Here is a 21,528-nt window from a genome sequence, read left to right on the forward strand (position 1 = left end):
GGGCTGGCGGGGACCTGGAGACGCTCACTTCTCCGCCAGGATGGGGGGACACAGACTGGCCCGGCCACCTTGGAAGACAGCCGGGTGGTTTCTCACGAAACCCAGCGTGCGCCCCCACCGTCGGACCCACCAGCCCCGCTCCCCGGTGTGCGCTCCCCCCACACAGCTCCCACCCAAAGGAGCTGGAGGGCGACTTCCGCACAGAAATCCGCACGTGGTTGTTCACAGTCGCTTTGCTCACGAGCACGAGAGCTGGGACGCAGCCAGGATGCCCTGCAGTAGGTGACCGGGGAGGGAACGGGTCCATCCAGACAGCAGAATTCTGTCCAGTGGCTCGGAGAGGAGCGCCAGCACGTCACCGAAAGACACGGAGGAGTCCGGCATGCGTGTCACTGGGCCCATCCGGAAAGGTTACCGTGGGGTTCCGGCCGTCCGGCATCCGCTGGGCGACAGCGCTGTGGAGACAGCTGGGGTCGGGGAGGAGGGGCGACGGGCAGGAGCACAGAGGGCGTCAGGGTCCGGAAACCCTCGGCTAGAGGCTGCGGCGGGGGCTCCCGGGAGCCGCACACATTCATCCGAACCCACGTGTGCACAGCACCAAGAGGTAACCATGGCCTTCAGCTGTCAAATAAACAAAGTGTCCCGTTAACACCCACGCCCCAGGAATGCAGGGTGTCACCACTAGGGAACTGGGGGGACATGCGAGAGGCATGGGGGGACTTGAGACTTTACACTCAGTTTTTCTGTAAACCTCAAACTGCTTTAAAAGAACAGTCCGTTTAGGGGCACCTGGGTGACCCAGTTGGTTAAGAGTCCCACTCTTGATTTCAGCTGAGGTCCCGACCGCGGGGTCCTGGGGTTGGAGGTCCTGGGTCCTGGGTCCTGGGTCCTGGGTCCTGGGTTCCACGCCCTGCGGGCAGCCTGCTTCTCTCTTTCCTTCCACCCCTCCCCTGCTGGTGCACTGTCTCTCTCTCAAATAGATAAATACAATCCTTAGAAAAATAAAATAATTTAAAAAGTCTCTTTAGGGGGCCCTGGGTGGCTCAGTCAGTTAATTATCCAACCCTTGGTGTCAATTCAGGTCATGATCTCGGGGTCCTGAGATCGAGCCCCGCATCAGGCTCTCTGCTCCGCACAGTCTTAGGGTTTCTCTCTCCCTCCGCCCCTGCCCACCGCGTTTGACGCTGTCTCTCTCAAATAAATAAATAAATCTTTTAAAATATAGTCTATTTAAGAAACGAAAGGGTCTCTTTCTGCCATAAATCAGAAATGGATTTGTTTGCCCAGTGTTGTTCAAAGACACATGTAACTGCCCTTTGAACTTGATCGAGCCCTGTCTGGAGTGGAAGAACTTGCTAAAAACCCGCCTCGCTGGCCGGGCTGCTCCCAGTCAATGTGCTGTGTTTCTGTGGCTTTGAGTAAGAGCAGCGAACACTCCAGCCTCCTGATCTGCCTCTGGAGCAGGGCTGCCCCCGGTCTGACGGTGCCAGCGGGTTACCTGGGGATAGAACGGCAGGTTCTGACCGCGTCCCCGCGGGGCAGGAGAGGCTTCCTTTCCACCCGGGTCCCAGGTGGTCTGGGACCACCCAAGACTATAAAATAAAGCTTTGCGATTAAAATGGTCCCTTGAGGGGGTAAACAACAGCATTTGGCAAATTAGAAAATCAGATTCTAAACCCGGCTCCACTCCAACGGTGGCCCCGAGACAGTCCCGCACCTCTCCGAGAACCGCAGTGATTTCTCCTCGATTCCTGGAAGGTTCCGAGAGATGCCGGCCCCGTCGCTTCTGCAGTCGGCGGGGCAACAGCAACAGTGTGAGGGTCACTAACCAGCCTCAGAGTCCCTGACTCTCCTAGGTCTAGTTCCAGAAGTCCCAGGTCCTGGGAGAGCCCCGGCCCCAGCGCCCAGGACGATTAGGCTCCTGTTCCAGTGATGTAGGAAAGACGAGAGGGTTCGAAGCCAACGGCCAAGGAAGAATTTGTCTTCGGGATAAAAGGATTTTTTTTTTTTTTAAGATTTTATTTATTTACTTGACAGACGGAGACCACAAGTAGGCAGAGAGTCAGGCAGAGAGAGAGGAGGAAGCAGGCTCCCTGCTGAGCAGAGAGCCCGATGCGGGACTCGATCCCAGGACCCTGAGATCATGACCTGAGCCAAAGGCAGAGGCTTTAACCCGCTGAGCCACCCAGGCACTCCAAATGGTGGTTTTATGAAAGCACAGGGACGGGACCCGTGGGCAGAAAGAGCTGTGCTGGGGTCATGAGCTGTGACCCATGATGTGCTCTCAAGGTGGGGGGTGGTGAGGGAGATTGTGAGTCTCTGAGGAATTCTGGAAGCAAGGTTTGCAGGACCTTGAGGGGCTAGCTGGTGTTGGGAAAAGGTCATTTATTACCACCTGATAAAACTTGAGTCATGAGACCCTTCAGATGTATACCAGAGGGTCATACGCCTGGGGGTGATGGCCATTGTGTGTCTCAGGAGGGTAGGGATAAAGGGAGTTTCCAAAGGAATTTTTTATATCAAAGTAGACTTAGAGGATCCTGGGGGTCGGGCTAGGACTGCCTTTGGCCCTTAGCAAAGTACCAACATCCAGGCAGCTGCGTCCCTAGAGGAAGGTCACTCTGCCCATTTCGAGGACTCGTCAGTGGGCTGTAGGTAGGAAGGACTCGTAGTACCTTTTCTTCTGTCTTTGTTCTGCACATCACCAGTGATGTAGTTTTTCGGGAATAGCGATGTTGGGGATCCAGAGCCCACGAAGGAATTCGTGAGACAACTTCGGTGCAAAAAGCTGGTTTTATTCAAGCAGGGGAGCAGGACCCGTAGGCAGAGAGAGCCGCCACCTGGGACCACGAGGGCCAAGGATCACAGACCTCGGGGTTGGAAGAGGTAAACATAAGGGGAGTTCCGAAAGGACTTTGATCCGCTGAAGACGACTCCCAGGGTCCTGGAGGCCTGTCCACCGCCCAGTTAAGGTGGTTTTTCTCTCAAGTGAAAGACAGTTAAGGCAGGGAGACATCTGGGAGCTTCCCGGAGGGACATCCTACCCTGCCTGGCGCCGAGGGTTTGTCGACGGGCTGCGGGTTACTTTATCTGCATTTATCTGGCCATTTTATGTGCATTTCCTTCTGCTTTTGTTTCCCGTGACGCTACCCAAGAGGATGGAAAAGCCAAGGGAGCAGTGAGATTCATAGGTCCCTCTTTCTTCAGGGACAGAGGCCAGGCTGAGGGAACCGGCCTTGGGGTTGACCAGTGGAGTCGGGACGCAGGCTCCTCCCGCTCCGCCGGCTCATCTTCCCTCTCCCTGCAGGAGTCTAGGGCAGGCCCAGACCAGCCCTGTCACCCTGGAACAGATGTCCTTGGGGTGGATTTCGAGACAGACAGGTGTGAGTCAAACCACAGGCAGGAAATTTCATTTCCAGACCTTTTCTGACTCATTACACTCAAAGCACATTTCATTTTGTGAACAAAGCCAAGAAGCCCTTCCAGCCGGGGCCCAGCGCCCAGGGCTGCGTGTGTCTTGCTCCCCTGAAATTCAGAGTTGAACTTGAACTCTCCTGCACAGCAGAACAGGTGATTTTCAGGGGGAAAGCCCAGAGCCGTACAGCCTCTGCCTCGCTCTGACCCTCAGGGGTGACTCCCAGCACTTGATTTGCGCCTTGGAGAACTCCATTTTCCAGTTGAGATACCATAAACCGAGTCATCGAAGAGGAGTTCAACGTTTTAAAAAAAAAAAAAAAGTCCAGAGAAAAGGGATCTTTGTCCTCTTAAGACAGCAGCCTTTGATATTTCCAAGTCTCTGGGGGATGCCGTGTTGGGGCGACCGAGGGGCTCCAGAAGCCCAGCCTGTCCTTGAGTTCGTCTACCTCCTGAGCCCAGAGTGGGCCGGCGGGACCTGACAGATGAGCCGCCAGCATGGAAGGAACGGTCAGACGCTGGGCAGCAGCCTTGAACCTGGCACCCGCCCCTCCTGGAAGAATCGCCGGGGACCTCTGAGGTCTGTCCCGTTAGGGAGCTGGACGGTCAGCGATGAGCCAGCTGTGAGGGCTGCAAGGGCTCCGGCATGCATGTGGCTGCAGACGGGGTAGGGGCAGCAGGACTCACCTCCCAGGGGCCCTGAGACCTCCTGGGGCAGGGACTCCCCACTCAGACCCTCAAGGCAGCTTTTAAGACCTGGACATTTGGCCTTGACCCTGGGGCGGCGGGGCCAGGCGCCGTTCGTTCTGAAAGCTTCCCAGGTGATTCCACGGTGCGGTCACAGGAGAACCACGACGTGAGGTGACCGCTGCTCCTCAAGCCACCCACTGCTGGGGCTTGCGGAAGGGAAGGCGGGCTCTGCGGGGGGCGGGGGGTCCTCCTCAGGCGCGAGTGACCAGAACGGACACAGGAGGGCTCCTTCGAATGACGTGACTCTAAACAGATGCCAAAATTGTACTCTAAATCAGGAGCTCTCATGCTCTGCTGTGCGGGAGCATCTCCTGGGGACTCGCTGCCGTAAGGACTGCTGGGTCCAGCCCCAGACTCCAGGCTCCCACCGCTCTGGGAAGGGGGGCCCTGAGAACCTGCTTCCCTAACTCGCTCCTGGGTGCCGCGGCAGCCCCAGGGACCAGACTCCGAGAACCTCTGCTCCAAACCAAGAGGAAGCTCGCAGGCGCTCAGTGGGGCTGGAAGGGCCGGATGGCACTATCCCCGGCCAGCCCCGATGAACACAGAGACGCTGGCAGGAGGACACCGCGGAGGTCCCCGTTAGGACCCAACAGTGTGCGGGACACCGAGACGCGGTGCGGAGACTCCAGGTGCACGACTTCCGTCTTGAATAAGCCCATTGTGGTGCGTGCGACACGGCCGCCGGGCGACCTCACCAACGGGCTGCTTGAGGGACCCGCCTCCGCTCTCCGGAACCCTGACTCCACTCATATGCCCCAAGGCAGCCAGCGGAGAACCACCCCGCAGCCCCAGACACCCCACCTTTGGGCCCTACTAAAGGGAGGCCCAGGTTCCCGCGCCCTCCATCCGCTGTGACCCTGCTGCGTGGCCCGGGCATTCCACGCTCCCTCCAGGACGAGCAAGTGATGAACCTTGTCCCTCAAAGTGCCCTGATGGGGTCCAGCCAGAGCCACAGGGTTGGTGGGCGGCGCCTTCTATCTGCAGCCCCGCGGATCTCCTTCTGTTCCCCCAAGGCCAGAACCCCTCACGAGGCCGTGACTCTCTTCTTGACCAAACTGAGGTTAGGTCCCGCTGAGCCTTCCCCTGCACAGGCTGGGTGTTGGGTCAGGTTCTAAGTAAGTCTGCCCAAGCCCGTCTGAGGAAGCGTCCGGCTCAGCCACCCCCCTCACCCCTCTCGGTATCTGAGGACGGTCCCCGTCCTCCACCTGTGTTGTCCCAGTCCTTGGCTGTGGCTAGCTAGAACCCGTCCCCTGCCGCTCTCTTGCCTGTGTTTGGGGTTGGTCTGGTTTCTTCTGCGTCATAACAGCACCGATGAGTCGGTCTCTCTGGTCTTGGACTAGAGTCAGCTCTGCTTCTCTTGGGCCCACCCCGTGAGGCATGTCTGCCATCCGCCTGCTTCCTCGGGGAGCACCCCACACCGCCCACGTCCCCCTGGGTGGGGAGAGGGAGACGAGGCAGGGCAGCGCTCACACTGACCCGCCCTGCTCCCAGCCAGGACCGCTTGCACCCCACACCCTTCCGTGCTCCGCTGGGGCCTCAGCCCCAGGGCTTGCCAGGCACAGAGCCCAAAAGCTGGAGAAGGCACACAGGCCTCCAGCGTCGAGCTTGCTGCGACTGTTGGAAACCTCGCAGGCCTGAGACATCCCTCTGGCCACACTGTCCTCCCCACGAAGGAAGCAGAGTACCCTGCAGGGCCAGCCCCGGCGAACAGGGCTCTGCCCTCCCTTTCCGCCCAGCCCCGGGGCAAGGTCGTGTCTGGGCAGCAGGACAAAGGCTGACTGTCCTCCCCGTCCCCTCTGCCAGGACGCGGGCATGAGGACGTGTCAGGGCCAGAGCAGACAGAGGGAGGCTGTGGGGCGGGGAGGGCTGGCCCGGGCCTCCTGCTGTCCGCAAGTGTCCCCAGCAGGGGGAGATGCTCCTGCATTCGTGCATAGCGATGGGCGACGGTGAGTCAGCCGGGCAGGGAGGACTTGTTCCCAGGGGAGAGGCTGGGTTAGCAGAGGCGGGGCTTCACACGGCGTGGCCTCTGACTGTCGGGGTGAAGAAAGTGAGGGAATGGCCTTCCTGCTGGTGGCCCTGCCGGAGGGGAGAGGATTGCCCTTGGCCTTCCTTGCTCTGCTCCAAGGGCACTTGCCAGCCCGGAAGCTTCACTCGGTGCCCTGGCCACTCCCAAAGGGCCCGCTATTCCCGCTGCAACGTGGACAGTGTGTCCATATCGAGAGCTGGTTGAACCTCCTAGACAATGGGTCCTCCTGTGTCTTCTGTGCGCAGGCAGGACCTCCGGTGTGACCCACCAGGAGCTCCAGGTCACCCACGCGTCCCTCCTCCACAGCAGGCACAGCACCCACCCTGCAGCCCAGGGCGGGGGATCGAGGGCGAGGGGGGCAGCTCCCCGAACCCCTTGCACATCCACGATTTCAGCAGGAGACATTTGATCTTTGTGTCTCAGGGACACAGACCCCAGGGACGCACAATCGTATGGACACCAGACCGCCTAGACCTGGATCTAGCGCTTCACACAAGCGATGGGTCCCCAAGGGAAGAAGGCGCCGCGAATACTGGGTTGGATGGCGTTCAACAGACCTCCTTGTAGCGGGACTTCTCAGAGCCTTTGTTCCCTCAGTGATACTTACAGAAGACCTGCCGGGGTCCAGACACAGTGCCACGTGCTGCAAGGGCAGGGCTCATCCAGAGGGCTGGGTGATGGGAACTCCTGTCTCGACGGCTTCAGTGGCTCCGGGAGCTGTACACGAGCTCCTTCCCTGACAGCTAATGATGTGAATACCTGTTCATGTGCTTACATGCCATTTGTGTGTCTTGGAGAAAAGTTGATCTATGCCCTTTGCCCATTTCGCATTATATTGTTTGTATTTTTATTATTATTATTACTTTTACAGATTTTATTTATTCAGAGAGAGAGCATGAGCGGGCGTGGGGGAAGGGCAGAGGTAGAGGGAGAAGCAGACTCCCCGCTGAGCAGGGAGTCCAATGCGGGCTCGATCCCGGGACCCTGAGACCATGAGTCCTGACCTGAGCCAAAGGCAGACGATTAACCAACTGAGCCACCCAGGCACCCCGGTGTTCCTATATTGCGTTACGAGTTACTATGTATTCTGAGTACTAGTCCCCTGTCGGATAGAAGACGTGAAAATACTTGCCCCCATTCTGTGGGTGGTCTTCTCACTTTTTTTATAGTGCCCCTTGAAGCCCCCCGATTTTTAATTTGCATGATGCCCCACTTACCCATTATTTTCTTTGATCTCGTGCTTTCGGTGTCCTGTCTTAAGAAACCACTGCTTCGGGGTGCCTGGGGCACTCAGTCACTACGCATCTGTCTTCGGCTCGGGTCATGATCCCAGGGTCCTGGGATCAAGCCCCACATCGGGCTCCCCTGCTCGGCGGGGGTCTGCTTCTCCCTCTCCCACTCCCCCTGCTTGTGTTCCCTCTCTCACTGTGTCTCTCTCTGTCAAGTAATAAATACAATCTTTAAAAAAAGAAAGAAAGAAAGAAACTGTTGCTTGCTCCAAGGTTGTGGAAATTTACTCGTCGGTCTTATTGGGAGGTTTTCTGGTTGCGGCTCTCACGGGTCTTCGGTCCAGTTTTAGTTAATTTTTGTAGGTGGTGTGAGGTAGGGGTGAGTGTGAGCATCCGCTTGTCCCAGCGCCATCTCCTGGAAAGCCTGCTCTGCCCCCGCTGGACCGTCCTGGGACCCCCGTCTCACACCAGCTGCCCATAACTGTGGTGACTCCTGGGCCCTCCGATCCAGTCCAGGGATCGGGACGCCCAGCCCCGCGCCAGCAGCTCTCCGTCCGGACTACTGCGGTCTGATGGGAGGTGTTGAGCTCGGGAAGCGTGAGCCCTCCAACCTCGTTCTTCTTCAAGATCGTTTTGGCTCTCCTTGGGAGGACCGGCATGTCCATCTTGTGGGGAAGGGGGCTGGATGTCAGCTGGGACTTCACTGACTCTGGATCGGTCACAGGTAAGTCTCAGGAGCCTCATCATCTTAACCAGAGGACGTCGTCGCCGGAGCTGTGAATGTGGGATGCCCTTTCATGCTCCCACGTCTTTCATTTCTTTCAGCGACGTTTCGTGGTCTTCAGCTTGCAAGTGCCGCTCTTTCTTTTAAAATTTAATCCTAAGTAGGTCGCCTGGGTGGCTCAGTTGGTTAAGCAACTGCCTTCGGCTCAGGTCATGATCCTGGAGTCCCAGGATCGAATCCCACATCAGGGTCCCTGCTCTGCGGGGAGCCTGCTTCTCCCGCTGACCTCTCTCCTCTCATCCTCTCCCTCTCCCTCTCTCTCAAATAAATAAATAAAATACTAAAAAATAAAATAAAAATAGAAAATAAACTTAAAATTCAACCCTAAGTATTTTATTTTTTCTGATGCCCGTATAAATGAAATTGTGAGCAGAATTGTTCTGATGTTACTGTAAGTGGAAATTGTTTTCTGAATTTCGTTAAGTGGAAATTGTTTTCTGAATTTCGTTACCGGGTTGCAGAGAGTATTAGTGTGGGGTAAGTCGGATGCATGTTACAACGTCTCCGTGCCTGTAAAGAGAAACATAAAAGATGTATGATAACCAAGGTAATGAGAGGGGATGAAATAATAATGATTGTATAAACCAGAAGCAGGCGAGAAAGGAGAACTCGGTAAGATAATAGACGTAAATCCCAGCGTGTGTGGGTCACAGGAATTGGAAGTGGACTGAACGCTTCAGTTCAAAGGCAAAAAGATGGTTGAATGAGTTTAAAAAATATTACAGTTGAGGGCACCTGGATGGCTCCGTCGGTGAAGCGTCTGCCTTCGGCTCTGGTCGTGGTCCCAGGGTCCTGGATGGAGGAGCCCCGCATCGGGCTCCCTGCTCAGCAGAGAATCTGCTTCTCCCTCTGCCTCTCCCCCCGTTCATGCTCACGGGCTCTGGCTCTCTCTCAAATAAATAAATAAAACCTTTAAAAATAATAATAATAAAATTAAATGTAAAAATATTACAGTCCGAGAGCCTCCCCCCGGCGGCGGGCCGCGGAGCCTTGCTTGCTTGCCGCACCCCCACAGGTCCCTCAGGTCCCGAGGGGAAGGTTCTAGAAGCCCCAGGTGCTGAGAGGACCCACGGAAGTTGGCAGTTGGGGCCCCTCCAGGAAAGGGAGCCATTTTCCTTTCTGGTCTGGGAAGGAGCTGCCTGTCCGTTGGCCCTGCCGACGACTGGAACAGCGTCTACAGCGGGTGAGCCTTTCCCTGTGGGAAGGGAGATCCTTCTGGGCTCTGCCCGTGCCCCGGGGGTGTGCGCCGCCTTCCCCGGGACCCTTCAACCTGACGCTGCTCTTGTCTGGCCTCCCCCCGCCCCCGCGCCCTCCCCGGGGACCCCCTGGCTGCGACCGTCTCCTGGACTCCCTTCTCCCCAGCGCCCCCTCTGCCTTTCCCCGCTCCTAACTTCCCGGTCACCTCTCACGCGAGCACACGCCACCACTCGCCCCAGGGCCACGGCGGTCCAGCCAGGGCAGACAGCCAGGACCCCCACGTCCCTCGCTGCCCCCAGCCCACGCCCAGCGGAAGAGCAGCCATTCGAAGGGGACCCCGTCGCCTGCCTTGGTCGGGTCAGAGGCTTCGAGTGGCTCCGGAGACGGGCGGGGAGTGAGCCCCCCGGACGCGGGCTGCGTCAGCGTCTCTGGGCACCGGGCAGCTGACCGCGCTGTAAGGCCGCAATGACCATCACGCCGGATGTGAGGCTGGAGTACTTAGAGGGCGTCGCGTCCCTCATTCTGAAGTTCAAGCCGGACAAGTGGAGCAAGCTGATCGGGGCCGAGGAGAACATGGCCTTATTCACCGAGTTCTTCGAGAAGCCGGACATCCTGGTTCTGGTGCTGACGCTCAGTCCCGCCGGCATGATCATCCCCTGCCTGGGCTTCCCCGCCTCCCTCAAGTCCAAGGGGGTCTACTTCATCAAGAAGGGACAGGAGAACATCAGTAAGAGCACCTACAAGGACCAGCTCATCTACGGGGACATAAGCCCGGCGCCCGTGGAGCAGCTGATCGCCGTCGTGGAGGAGGTGGGTGCCCGGGGGGCGGCCGCGCTGGGGAACCATCTCTGTTCCTCGCCCTGTCGGTGAGTGGCCTAGAGCCCTGCAGCCCACAGGCCAGCAGCGTTGGGCTCCCTGGAAGCGGGTCAGAGGCCCTAGTGTGCAGACACACCGCATTCGACCGGACCTGCAGGCGGTGCTGTGCCCCCGAGGGCTGAGAAGCCCCAGCCAGCGCCGAGACTAAGCACAGTCTCCTTAGGAGCTCAGGGTGCCCCAGGCATGGCCCCTGCCCGCAGTGCCAGAGGGTGGGGGTCGCTTGGTTCCGGTAGATGGGTTCCCCAGCTCTGAGACTTCGAGTAAGGACTCCGGCCAGCCTGCCCTCGCATTGGGAAGAGGAGCCTGGCCGGCCTGGAGCGGGAGGGCTCGGGCATCCGTGTGCGTCTGCTGGAGCTGCCGCGACAAGGGACCACAGTCCTGGGGGTGGAGGTCCCAGACCCAGGCGAGGGCAGGGCCCGTTCCTTCTGTAGCCTTTCTCCTGGGCCGGTAGACACTGTCTCCTCTCCACGTCCTCACCTGGTTGTCCCTCTGTCTGTCTGTGTCCACACCTCTCCTTATAAGGACACCGGTCACATGGGTTTGGGCCCACTCATGGGGCTTCATTTTAACTTAGTCCCCTCTTGAGAGGCTTATCTCCAAAGAGAGCCACAGCCAGAGGGGCTGGGCTTGGGGCTTCAACATGCAAACCTGGGGGGCCCGGCTTGGCCCCGAACAGCCCTCCAAGGCAGCACGGGCCACCTGCTTTCAGCAAGCCCTGTGAGTCACTGCTCGGACACCTGGGGCTCCCTTCTCAGAGGTGGCTTTGCTGCTGGGCCATCGCCCTGCGTCTGCAGGCCCCTCCTGGCCCCGCCTCCATCTGGCATGGACTCCATTTCTCTGGGAGGGCTCCAGGCACCCAGGGCTCCACGTTCCTCCTGGGAGCCACCGGGTCAGAGGAGGCCTGGGCGCGCGTAAGGAGACGTTCCCCTCCAGGTGCTCTACTCTCTGTTAAACCAAAGCGAAAACTTGAGCGGTTGGCCTCGGGTGGTCTCGGAAGACATCGTGAAGCAAGTGCACAAGCTGAAGAACGAGATGTTTGTGATGGGGGGCAAGATCAAAGGGAAGACCCTGCTGCCCATCCCCGAGCACCTGGGGAGTCTGGACGGCACGCTGGAGTCCATGGAGAGGTAGGCGGCCCAGCCCAGGCTCCTGGCCGGCTGGAAGAGTCGCTGACCCCTGACCCCCCAGGGAGGAAACACGAGAGGGCAGACGGTACCGTGCGGTTTGGCTGAGTCGGAGGTCAAAGGCACGCGGGCAGGACAGGAGGGGCTACTGGAGCCCCTCCCCCATCGTGTGTGGTGGGCACCAGTCCGGGCACCAGTCACACGCCCAGCAGCCGGTATCACACAGCCAGGAAAGGGGGCATCCAGATTTAGGACGTGGGTGCTGAGGGGCACTGAGGGGTGCAGAAGGGGTTTTCAGCAGGTAGAGACCGTGAATCTAAGTAGTAGTGGTGCCACCCCGGAGGCCCGGGACACAAGGACTCCGCACCCCCCGCACCTGCCCGACCTCCGTTTGCAGCTGGCTGGAGAGTGGGGCTCGTGGAGCGGCTGCCCGGTGGCACTGTGTTCCGTGTACACACATCGGGAGGGACGGCCCTGGGGGGCTCACTGTGCAGGCAGGTCCTCCACTGGGAGTGTCCGTGGACCCCCCCCCTGCATGTGCCTGTGTGACCCCAGTAAGGATGGCCAGGAGAGCGACCGTGGATGTGGGCTTCATGCCACGCTTGGCCTCCCTGAGCTGGATCTAGGCACTTCCCCAGCCTCCCCGGGGTGGCTGTGCGCAGCGTGGGACGGGGGTCGAGATGGGGCCTGCTGCCCCCAGGGCCACCGGGGAGGGCAGCGCTGGCAGGACCCATCCCTGCGGCTGGGAGAGCATCTTGCCCCCCCCCCCCACCTGTCGCGCAGGATCCCCTCTGCTCTGGACAACTCGCTGCTGCACGCCATCGAAACCATCATCATCGAGTGGTCACACCAGATCCGGGACGTGCTGAGCAAGGACTCGGCCCAGCCCCTGCTGGACGGCCTCCACCCCCTGCCCCGAGTGGAGTTTGAGTTCTGGGACGCTCGGCTGATGAATCTCAAATACATCCACGAGCAGGTGACTGTCTCCCCACCCCGCGGCAGTGACCCGGCCTCTGTGGCTCGGCAGCCAAGGGCCCACGGGCCGGCCAGGCTGATTCCTAAGCCGTGCACCCCTCTGCACGGGCCCCCAGGACCCCGGAGGGGAAGTCCTGGGCTCCAGTGGCCATGGGGTCAGGTGCCTTTTGCGTGGGGTCTTCAAGTACCTCTGGAGAGGCTCATGTTCCTGTTCTCTGTGTCAGCTGAACAGGCCCAAAGTGAACAAAATAGTTGAGATCCTGGAGAAAGCCAGGAGCTGCTACTGGCCAGCCCTGCAAAACGTGTACATGAACGTTTCGGACGGTGAGCGGGAGAAGCAGCGGGGGGGGGGGGGGGAGGGGGGGGTGCGGGGCCCCTCCCCACACGCGGCTTCCTCTGGGGAAGGTCCTGGGTCTTTAGGGAGCAGGCGTCCGTGCACACGGGGCCGCCCGACCCCATCTCTGACCGCCGGAGGTGCGCGAGCCCTGGAACTCGTTCCGTGCAGGCCTGAAGGAGGCCAGCGACATTGTTCTGTACCTGAAGCCTCTGCGGATCCTGCTGGAGGAGATGGAGCAGGCCGACTTCACAAGGGTGCGCCGGCCCGAGGACGGCTCGTAGGGGCTGGTCGGGTGTCTTAGGGGCGCGGGGGCTGTGGGCTTCCCGGCCGGGAGGGGCTGCGTGGTCCTGGGGACTGCCTCCTCTTTCCCCTCTGGGGTCCCCCCTGACCGCCCCCTCCCCGCCGACCCGGAGCCGCAGGGGCGGAGAGTGCACGCGCGCCCGTCTCCCCGCAGCTCCCGACCTTCATCGTGAAGGTTCTCTACACCATCTGCTTCATCTGGGCCATGTCCGAGTACTACAACACGCCCTCCAGGGTCATCGTCCTCCTGCAGGAGTTCTGCAACCAGATCATGGAGACGGTAACCCCGCCCACCACGCCGCGGGTGCCTCTCCCTTTCTGCTTCCCGCTGCCTGTGTTCCTGGGCAGTTTGTTTGTTTGTTTATTTGTTTAAGATTTATTTTATTTATTTGGAGGGAGAGAGGGAGGGAGAGAGAGAGCCCATGTGCTCTTGAGCAGGGGGAGAAGCCGAGGGACAGAAAGCCCAAGCAGCCCACTGAGCACAGAACCCGACACGGGACTCGATCCCAGGACTCTGGGATCCCAACAACGGCACGCGGGCGCCCCTCCTGGGCAGTTTCTCTGCGGGGACACCGAGCTGCCTCCTGTCTCCCGCAGCACAGACTCCCTGTCTCCCTCCCTTTTCACAAGCGCCCACCTTCGCTGGCTGCGAGTGTCTGCGTGTGCGCTGCCTGCGTGTGTGGAAACGGTGCCTGCTGCCCGGGAGGGCACGGTGGGCGGGATCCTGGCGCCCCGGGCAGGACTGGATTTCCCGGGCTGGGGGTGCTCCCAGTCATCTGGGACCAGAATCTGTCTCTGCTGCAGCCGTAGCGGGGGGCACTGCGGGGCCAGGCAGGGAGGCAGCCCAGCCTCCTGGGAACAGCCCGGCAGCCGCGGACCGGTCAGGATGTGGACCTCAGGGACAGCTGACGTGTCCGAAGGAGCAGACCGTGGGCCCCGGGTCGGGCTGTTTGTAGTGTGCCGAGCGGCCTGCCGGCGGCCGGCCTGGACGTCACCCCAGAGGGCTCGTGTAGACCACGTGATGTCTTCTCCTCTGCCCAGACGCGCACTTTCCTGAGCCCAGAAGAGGTTCTGAAAGGCTTGCAGGGAGAGACGGAGGAGGTTCTGGGCAGCATCTCTCTGTCCGTGAGCATTCTGAAGGAGCTCTACCGCACCTACGATTTCTGCTGCACAAACATGAAGCTTTTCTTTAAGGTCAGGCCTGGTTTCAGAGCACGATCAAGGACCCGTGGGCGCCGGTCCGGCGGGCGACTGCGGGGAGGTTTGAGGCCCACACGGCCGCCTCCTTCCTGTCTCTCTTGTAGGACAAGAAGCCGGTGCCCTGGGAGTTCCCTTCTGCTCTGGCCTTCTCCAGGATGAATGACTTCTTCCGTCGCATCCAGACCATTGAGGTAAAGGCGAAGCGGGGTTCAGGCAGACCTCGGCAGAGCTGCGTCTCCCGTCCGCGCCCCACGCCCTCTTCTTCCCGTCAGGAGAATGAAAGCCACACCCAAGCGTCCGCGCTGTGGGGAAACCGAGTCAGGGGCCGGCCTCCTCCCTGCCCGGAGTCGTCGGCAAAGAACAAAAGTGGCCCATCCGGGGAAGCTTCTCCCCCAGCCCGTGCCTTGTTGATGGGGAATTACACGGGCATCGCCAGGAAGCTGGGTGGCCATGGGCGAGGGTTCACGGGCTCCGTTAGGGCCAGTGCGGGCGGGGGAGGGGCAGGACCCTGCGGAAGGACTGTCAGATACACGGACGGACACAGAGCAAGTGAACATCTTTAACTGGTTCAAGACCACAGCTGAGGAGCCGGGCAGGCGCCGCGGCATAAACGCGTGGGCAGGACGAGAGGATTTTGCTTTTTGTTTGTGATCTTCCGTGTGGTTGTTTAACCTTTGCACACAGACTACTCACACCGTGGGAAGGGGAAAATCACCCCGGAATCCTGGAGCACTGGTTTATTCCCGTGGTCTCCGTGCTCTGCAGTGGCTTTGGGCGGGCCTGGCTGGTCTCCACAGCCGCGAGCAGGTGGACCGGGCCTACTGAGGACGGCAAATTCGCATCACAGCGTTCCTCGTGCCCGGAGCTCCCAGGTCCTGCGTCGGGGCAAGCTGGCTGGGAAAGGAGGTCACTCGGCTGTCCCCTCCCTCCTCCGGCAGCACGAGCCCCCAGCTCAGGGCGTGCGACCCTGTGGCTGCTTCTCGTTGGGTCTGCTCTGGTGACGGCACTTGGGGACGAGGGCCCCTGGCCCGGCGCTGGCTGAGGGGCGTGGCGTGAGACCACGCGAGCATCCCACGTGGGGTCCCCAAGGAGCCTTGGGGATCCAGATTGGGAAACGGGAGCCTCACACAGACGCAGGGGGTAACGCGTGAGGTCACCGGATGTGATGAAACGCCAGAGGAGGAGCGCGGAGAGTTCCGGAAAGGAAAGCACCTCCCGGGGCCCAGATAGCAGGAGACGCTTCCAGGAGGAGACGAGGCAAAAGCCCCAGGTCGGAGGAAGTAGGACTTGGAGGTGCCTCCGTCGGGTGTCCCCTGCAGGAGGGGGACGCTTTCCGATCGCCGTCGGGGCCGGGTCTGGGGGCCGAGGGCCTTCCAGGAAGCAGAGGATTTGGCGCGGAGTCCGACATGAGGAACCTCCCGCGGTTCCGACGGCTTCGCACCACAGCTGAGGACCGGGGGGCCCCAGGAGAGCGGGTCTGTGTAGAGGGGGCTTTGGGCCAGAGTGGGGTCCGGACGAGAGCCCCGCCTCGTCTCCCCCTTCTCCGTGTTCACAGCTTGGTGAGGACTCGTGGGGCCCCCGCTTCTGTCCCCTTGCTGTTCCAGAAAGGACTTCAGAGGACAGAAATGAACAGGGTGTCCCCCCCCCCTCCCCCCGCCACCTTGCTGCCGGGTGGCCTGGCTCCGTGACCCGTTCTCGCTCCCTGGCTCCTCCCCGCTGGGGGGCAGTGACCGACCTACTGGGTTGAGTTAAGAAGGTTCCTGGGTTCCTTTTTCCTCTACCAGGATCTTTATAAAACAGCTATTGAGTTTCTGAAGCTGGAGAAGATCGAGCTCGGGGGCGTGAGGGGGAACATCCTCGGCAGCATGGTCACGCAGATTTACGACGAGGTCTTCGAGCTGGTGAAGGTGTTTGCCGAATGCAAATATGACCCCTTGGACCCTGGAGATTCGGTAAGTCGGGGGTGGGGAGGAGGCTTGGCTGGACCTATGTCAGATGCCCCAGGAGTGGGGAGACACGTGGAGGGAGTGCGGGTCACGTTCTGAAGATGTCCCCGAAACCAGCTGCCCGTGGGGGGTCCCCATGACCGTGAACACCCTCAGGCAGAGCCCCGAAACCTGCCGTCATGGGGGGCAAGGTCCGAGAGAGCACCCCACCCCTGGCTTTGCGTGCTGACCACCAGGCAAAACAAACAAACAACGGTTTTAATTCACTTTCAGAGTTTCGACGAAGATTACGCAGATTTTGAGACCAAAATTCAAGACCTGGACAGGCGGCTGGCCACGATCTTCTGCCAAGCGTTCGACGACTGTAGCTCTATCGAGTCCGGTGCGAAGGTCGGTGTGGGCTGGGGCCTGCAGGCTGCGAGCCGTCCTCCGGGGGCCACCCAGGGCGGACCGGGTGGTGCGGCCGTCGTGGGGGGGGCTCCGCTGGGTTCGGTGGCCACCTCGTAGAGTCAGGAAAGGGATTGAAGGTAAGGGGACCGTGGCTTCACTGCTTCTCATTCGTATGGGTGACCCCTCGTTCTCACTCATCGCTCCCCTGCTGGAAGGGACCAAAGGTCAGAGGCACGGTTGCCATGAAAACACAGCCCGGACCCTCTCTGACCTGCTGAGTCACACTTGCACCCGCTTTGACACGTGAGACCCCGCAAGCCGCCCAACACTCTTACTGGGGAGCCGCCTCTGGGTGGCGGCGGGCTGGCCGGGGCTTGTCGCCCTTTGTGGGTGTTTTTCTATACTGTCCCAAGTTACGAGCGTAAAGCATGCAGCACTTTTACTGAGAAAAAAGGAAACGATGTTATAGAGTTATAGGAGAGATGGTTAAAAAGAGACGGTCAGAACGCACTAGAACTCCTGGAGACCATCAGCTCAAGAGAGAAACACAGATGCCGATACACGAGTATGTGCGAGTCTGGCCTTGTGAGCCATTGGGAAAGCAGCAGCAAGGTGGCAACTGCCTCCAGCCGAGCTGGTTAGATCGTGAGGAGCTGGGCAGGCCGGCGTGCCGCAGTCCCCACTGCTCCCTACTGTCCCAGCCCCGCCCTTCTTCCTGCATTTCTCTGGCCTGCCTTGCCCCGGACAAACCGGGGGGGGATCCCTGGAGACGGATCTACAGTTCATGTCGAGAACAGGGACTGAGCATTCAAATGAGTGAATATATGTACATACGTGAGTGGCTTTTGTCTATCTGCCTAGTGTTAACACGTGTTTTCCGACCAGGTCGCTCAGTAGGTCTGAGCTGCCTCGCCCTTTCTCTTGGCAAAGCCTCGGTTGCTGCGGGCCGTTTGGTGCCCACAGGAGACGCCCCATGATTAGTATTGGACCTTGGGTCCCAGGCCGTGTGCTAAGCTCGTTACCTACATTATCCATCCCATTTTTGCTTGGTCAAGTCAAGACGCCTGCCCAGGGCCACACAGTCCGCCGGTTCGCAGGGGAGCGAGGACCCAAGACCATCCCCGAGTTGGCCAGGCAGGAAGGCAGTGGGCATGGCCTGGGCAGCTCAGGGTACTGGCTGTCTTTCTGCATCTCCCCAACACAGATGCCAGGACATTCCCTTGTTTTTTAGACATCGTTTTTTAAAAAATGCAAATACAAGGGAACTTGAGAGTCTGCCTTGGAAGGAGCAGTTGGGTTTGAGATAGTGTTGGTCCTCCCGGCGGAGCACCAGTGAGTGAAAACCCACACAGCACCTCAATGTCGTTCCCTCCTCTGGAACGCCCCTCCCCCCAAGCAGCTGCCCCGGCCACCTCACAGGCAGGCGAGGCCTTCCGCAGCCATAGCTACCTGCTGGCCCCCCTCCCCAGGTGTGTATTGATCTCTCCGTGTCCGTTGTCTTCCCGACTAGATTATCAACTCCCTGGGGGCAGGCACTTGAGTTGGACACACAGTAGGTGCTTCCGAGCTTTCCCCATGGAGGGAACTGGCTCCAGCTGCGGGAGGGGAGGTGTCCTGGGGTCACAGGGCTCCAAGGCTGCCTGTGTGGAAGGTCCCCGAGCACAGGCCCGTAACCTAGAAAGACCCCCCCCACCTCCCCGCTGTGATGGGGTCTCGAAACTGAAAGATCGCGTGGGAGCTCGCCGAGGGTGGGCGAGGGGGGCGGATAGCCTGCTTCGTGTCCTGTAAGCGGGTAAAGGGGGCAGCGGAGGACACAGCGCCCCCACACTCCCCACCCGTGGGCTCTGGCTTGGTGCTGGTGTCTAGTCCAGGGCAAGGATCTGGGCTGTGGGGGCCAAACCAACAAGCCCGTTGCCTTCGTGATCAGGGGTCGGGGCAGCACTCCGAGGGGCGAGGTGGCTGGGAGGAAGCCCCCCCCCCCCCCCCCCCCCAGGCGCCCGCAGGACCACGCCCCACACCCCATCTACCGGGAGCTAAGCCTGCCCCTCGGCCTTCCCAGGGAGCTCATCCCCTCGTATTACTGGCCTCAATCCGGCTTCCAAGTGCGCGACTCGCCCTCACGGACCCGGGCGCGTTTCCTCTCTCACTGGACACGACCCTGTGCCCTAATGAGGACGGGCCCTGGGCTCCCTCCGTCCCAGCGCCGCCTCCGTTCCCTGCAAGTTCCCCAGCTGCCCCCATGGGCTTCTCGGTGTCAGGGATTCACAGGCAGCCAGGAAAGTTCTAGAGCAATTTTCCGCAGGGTCTCCTGGTGGAAAATAAAATGAGCTTTTGTCCCAGGAGCCAGGAGCCAGAAACCCTGGAGATATGAGAAAGAGAGGGGAGGGGACCAGGCGACAAAACGTCAGGAGGGTCACAAACCCGCAAGATGCACCTTTTTCTCGCAAGGGCACAGGTCGCTTTTGCAGGAAGCGACACCAGCGACCCCGAGCGTCCCCCAGACCCCTGAGGGGAGCTGAGAGCGTCTGGGTTCGGTTTCTCCCAGCATCTAGCTGCTCTGCTGGGCTTTTGGGGACCCGCAGATCTCTTGTCTTTTTTCTGCAGCCACGTCTCCCTCTTGCCCGAAAAGGCCATTTGGGGACCCGTCCTAGTCTTCACACCAAAAACCAGGCCAAATCCAAGACAGGGGCCGGTGCCCTTAGGCACTCAGGGCTGGGCGACTGTGTGGTCTGAGCGCCATTGACTCCCGTTTGCCTCAAGGGCGGCTCTCCTGGCCTGGGTCTGGCTGACCTCCGGCTGGCTGCGGAGCTTCCAGAACTCTCTTTCTCCAGGTTCTAGGAAGACCCCGTCCCCACCCCGTCAGGCCCAGCCCAGGGCCTGCACTGCCCCTTGGCTCTTCCACGCCCTGGCTTGGGGTGGGGGTCTTTTAGGAAATTCCTACTCTGATTCCAGCCGCCACTGAGACACCCAGATAAAGTAGCTCCCTTCTACTCAGCTTCTCAGTTTGCAAACAACTGCTCCTGGGGCAGACCTAGACGGTGACGGTGATGAACCCGCTACCTGGAGAGGTACTCGGCCCGGCTTCTGCTTTCAGAACTGTGCCGGGACGCCTCCCGGACTAATCCAGGTCAGCGGCAACCAGCTGGCAGGTCCGCAGGCCCAGTCTTTCCTCTCCCGGAAAGGACACGTGACCGGGCACGCGGGCTGTCCCTGTTCCTCAGGGACTCAGGGAACCTGGGCTCAAATCCCCAGGGTCATGGCCTCTACACGTCCCCAGGCTCCGTCTGGGACTGCCTCAGGTCCTCCCCGGGCGGAGTCTCCGGCTTCCCACCCTCGGCCTCTGAGCTCCTTTCCTGGGTCCAGACCCCGACGCCCCCCTCCACCCGGTCAGCCTGGCCTCTCCCGGGCCTGCACTGTCTCCAGACCTCAGACCGACTTCGTGGTGTCGGTGGGCAGCCACGTACCTGGGGCCTCAGCAGACGCCAACGTGAAAATCACAGAGGCCTAGACGTTCTCTGTCCCGATGGGGCAGGTGTTCTCGCCCCTGAGGTCTGGCCTTGCGCCTTGTGCAGGCCACCGCGAGGTGGGGGCGATGCTGGGACCTGGGCGACGCGTGTCTCTCATTCCCCCAGCTCCTGCACATGTGCGGCGGCCTCCTGGAGCGGCCTCTGATCCTCGCGGAGGTCGTGCCCAGGTACTCGGTCATGCTGGAGCTGTTTGACGCCGAGCTGGACAACACCAAGACCTTGTACGACGCGCAGCTCGCGGCCTCTGCGGACGGGCACATCCCCCCGATCCACAAGAACATGCCCCCCGTGGCCGGGCAGCTCAAGTGGAGCCTGGAGCTGCAGGAGAGGCTGGAGGCGCCCAGGCGGGACCTGAAGCACATAGAGCACCCGTGAGTCGGGGCGCCGGACGCAGGGCCCCCGTGGGCATCGCGCCTCTGCGGCTGTGGGGGAGGGGTGGGGCTCTCCCGGGGCCGCGAGACGCTCAGGGGCCCCCTTACCGCCCCGTCTGACCAACGGCAGGGTCATGTCCAGCTCGGAGGCCAAGCTCATCTACGAGAAGTACGACGAGATGATAGGGCTGCTGCGGGCCTACCGCGAGAAGACCTACCAGCAGTGGGTGGCCGGCGTGGACCAGGACTGCCACTTCAACCTGGGCCAGCCCCTGATACAGCGGGACCCCGTCACCAGCCTCATCCGGGTCAACTTCAGCAAAGAGGTAGGTGCCGTCCCGCCGCTGGGCGCAGAAGGCGTCCGTGTCCGAGGCCCCACAGGGACCAGGGCCCCTCGGCAGGTGGGGTGGGAGGAGCCCCACGCCCGCGGGTGCCGCCGAGCCCGGGCCCCTTCTCCGGAAGCACAGACTTGTGGCGGCTGAGGCCGGGGACCTACTTAGCTGAAGTTTTATTCCTTAAGGATCAGAGCGTGTCCGGGACGTATTTAAGATATGAGACAGGAGAGTAGTGTTGCGGAGAGCGGCTTCGGTGACGACACTGCCCCAAAGCTTGTCTGCCTTTCGTGGGCCCCCAAGGGGAAACGTCAGTTGGAGGGCGGACAGAGACACACAGAGGGAGGCCTTGGCAGGATCTGAACAATGGGCCTTCTGGTTACGCCAGGCCAGGTGGAGAGAACTCACGCGTGAGCTGCGCGACCTGTGTCCCAGGGCTGAAATCTGGGTACTGAACCGAGCCCCAGAGACCGCGGTGGGGTGGCCCGGATTCCTGCATGGAGGCCCCTGCCCTGCTCCAGTCCCCAGCGGTGACGTCAGGGACGTTCTTTTGAAAACTCCTCTTCCACACGAATTCGTTCTTTTGATTTTTTTTTAAAGATTTTTATCTTATTTATTTGACAGACAGAGATCACAAATAGGCAGAGAGGCAGGCAGAGAGAGAGAGAGGAGCAGAGAGCCCCATGCGGGGCTCGATCCCAGGACCCTGAGGTCATGACCTGAGCCGAAGGCAGAGGCTTTAACCCACTG

General features: G+C 60.5%; 1 protein-coding gene across 1 annotated transcript in view; it reads left to right on the forward strand.

Moving 5' to 3' along the window:
- Nucleotides 1-9,865: 9,865 nt before the first annotated feature.
- DNAH17 (dynein axonemal heavy chain 17) overlaps nt 9,866-21,528 on the forward strand; it is a 91,566-nt gene continuing 79,903 nt past the window's right edge. The window contains exons 1-12 of the mRNA XM_059379091.1: nt 9,866-10,210; nt 11,210-11,403; nt 12,184-12,376; nt 12,600-12,699; nt 12,881-12,966; nt 13,167-13,292; nt 14,054-14,206; nt 14,317-14,403; nt 15,997-16,164; nt 16,432-16,548; nt 20,181-20,446; nt 20,577-20,772. Coding sequence (XP_059235074.1) covers nt 9,866-10,210; nt 11,210-11,403; nt 12,184-12,376; nt 12,600-12,699; nt 12,881-12,966; nt 13,167-13,292; nt 14,054-14,206; nt 14,317-14,403; nt 15,997-16,164; nt 16,432-16,548; nt 20,181-20,446; nt 20,577-20,772 — 2,031 coding nt within the window. The remainder of the gene's footprint in view (nt 10,211-11,209; nt 11,404-12,183; nt 12,377-12,599; nt 12,700-12,880; nt 12,967-13,166; nt 13,293-14,053; nt 14,207-14,316; nt 14,404-15,996; nt 16,165-16,431; nt 16,549-20,180; nt 20,447-20,576; nt 20,773-21,528) is intronic.

Source organism: Mustela nigripes, chromosome 16 (genome assembly GCF_022355385.1).
Source record: "Mustela nigripes isolate SB6536 chromosome 16, MUSNIG.SB6536, whole genome shotgun sequence".
Lineage (NCBI taxonomy): Eukaryota > Metazoa > Chordata > Mammalia > Carnivora > Mustelidae > Mustela > Mustela nigripes.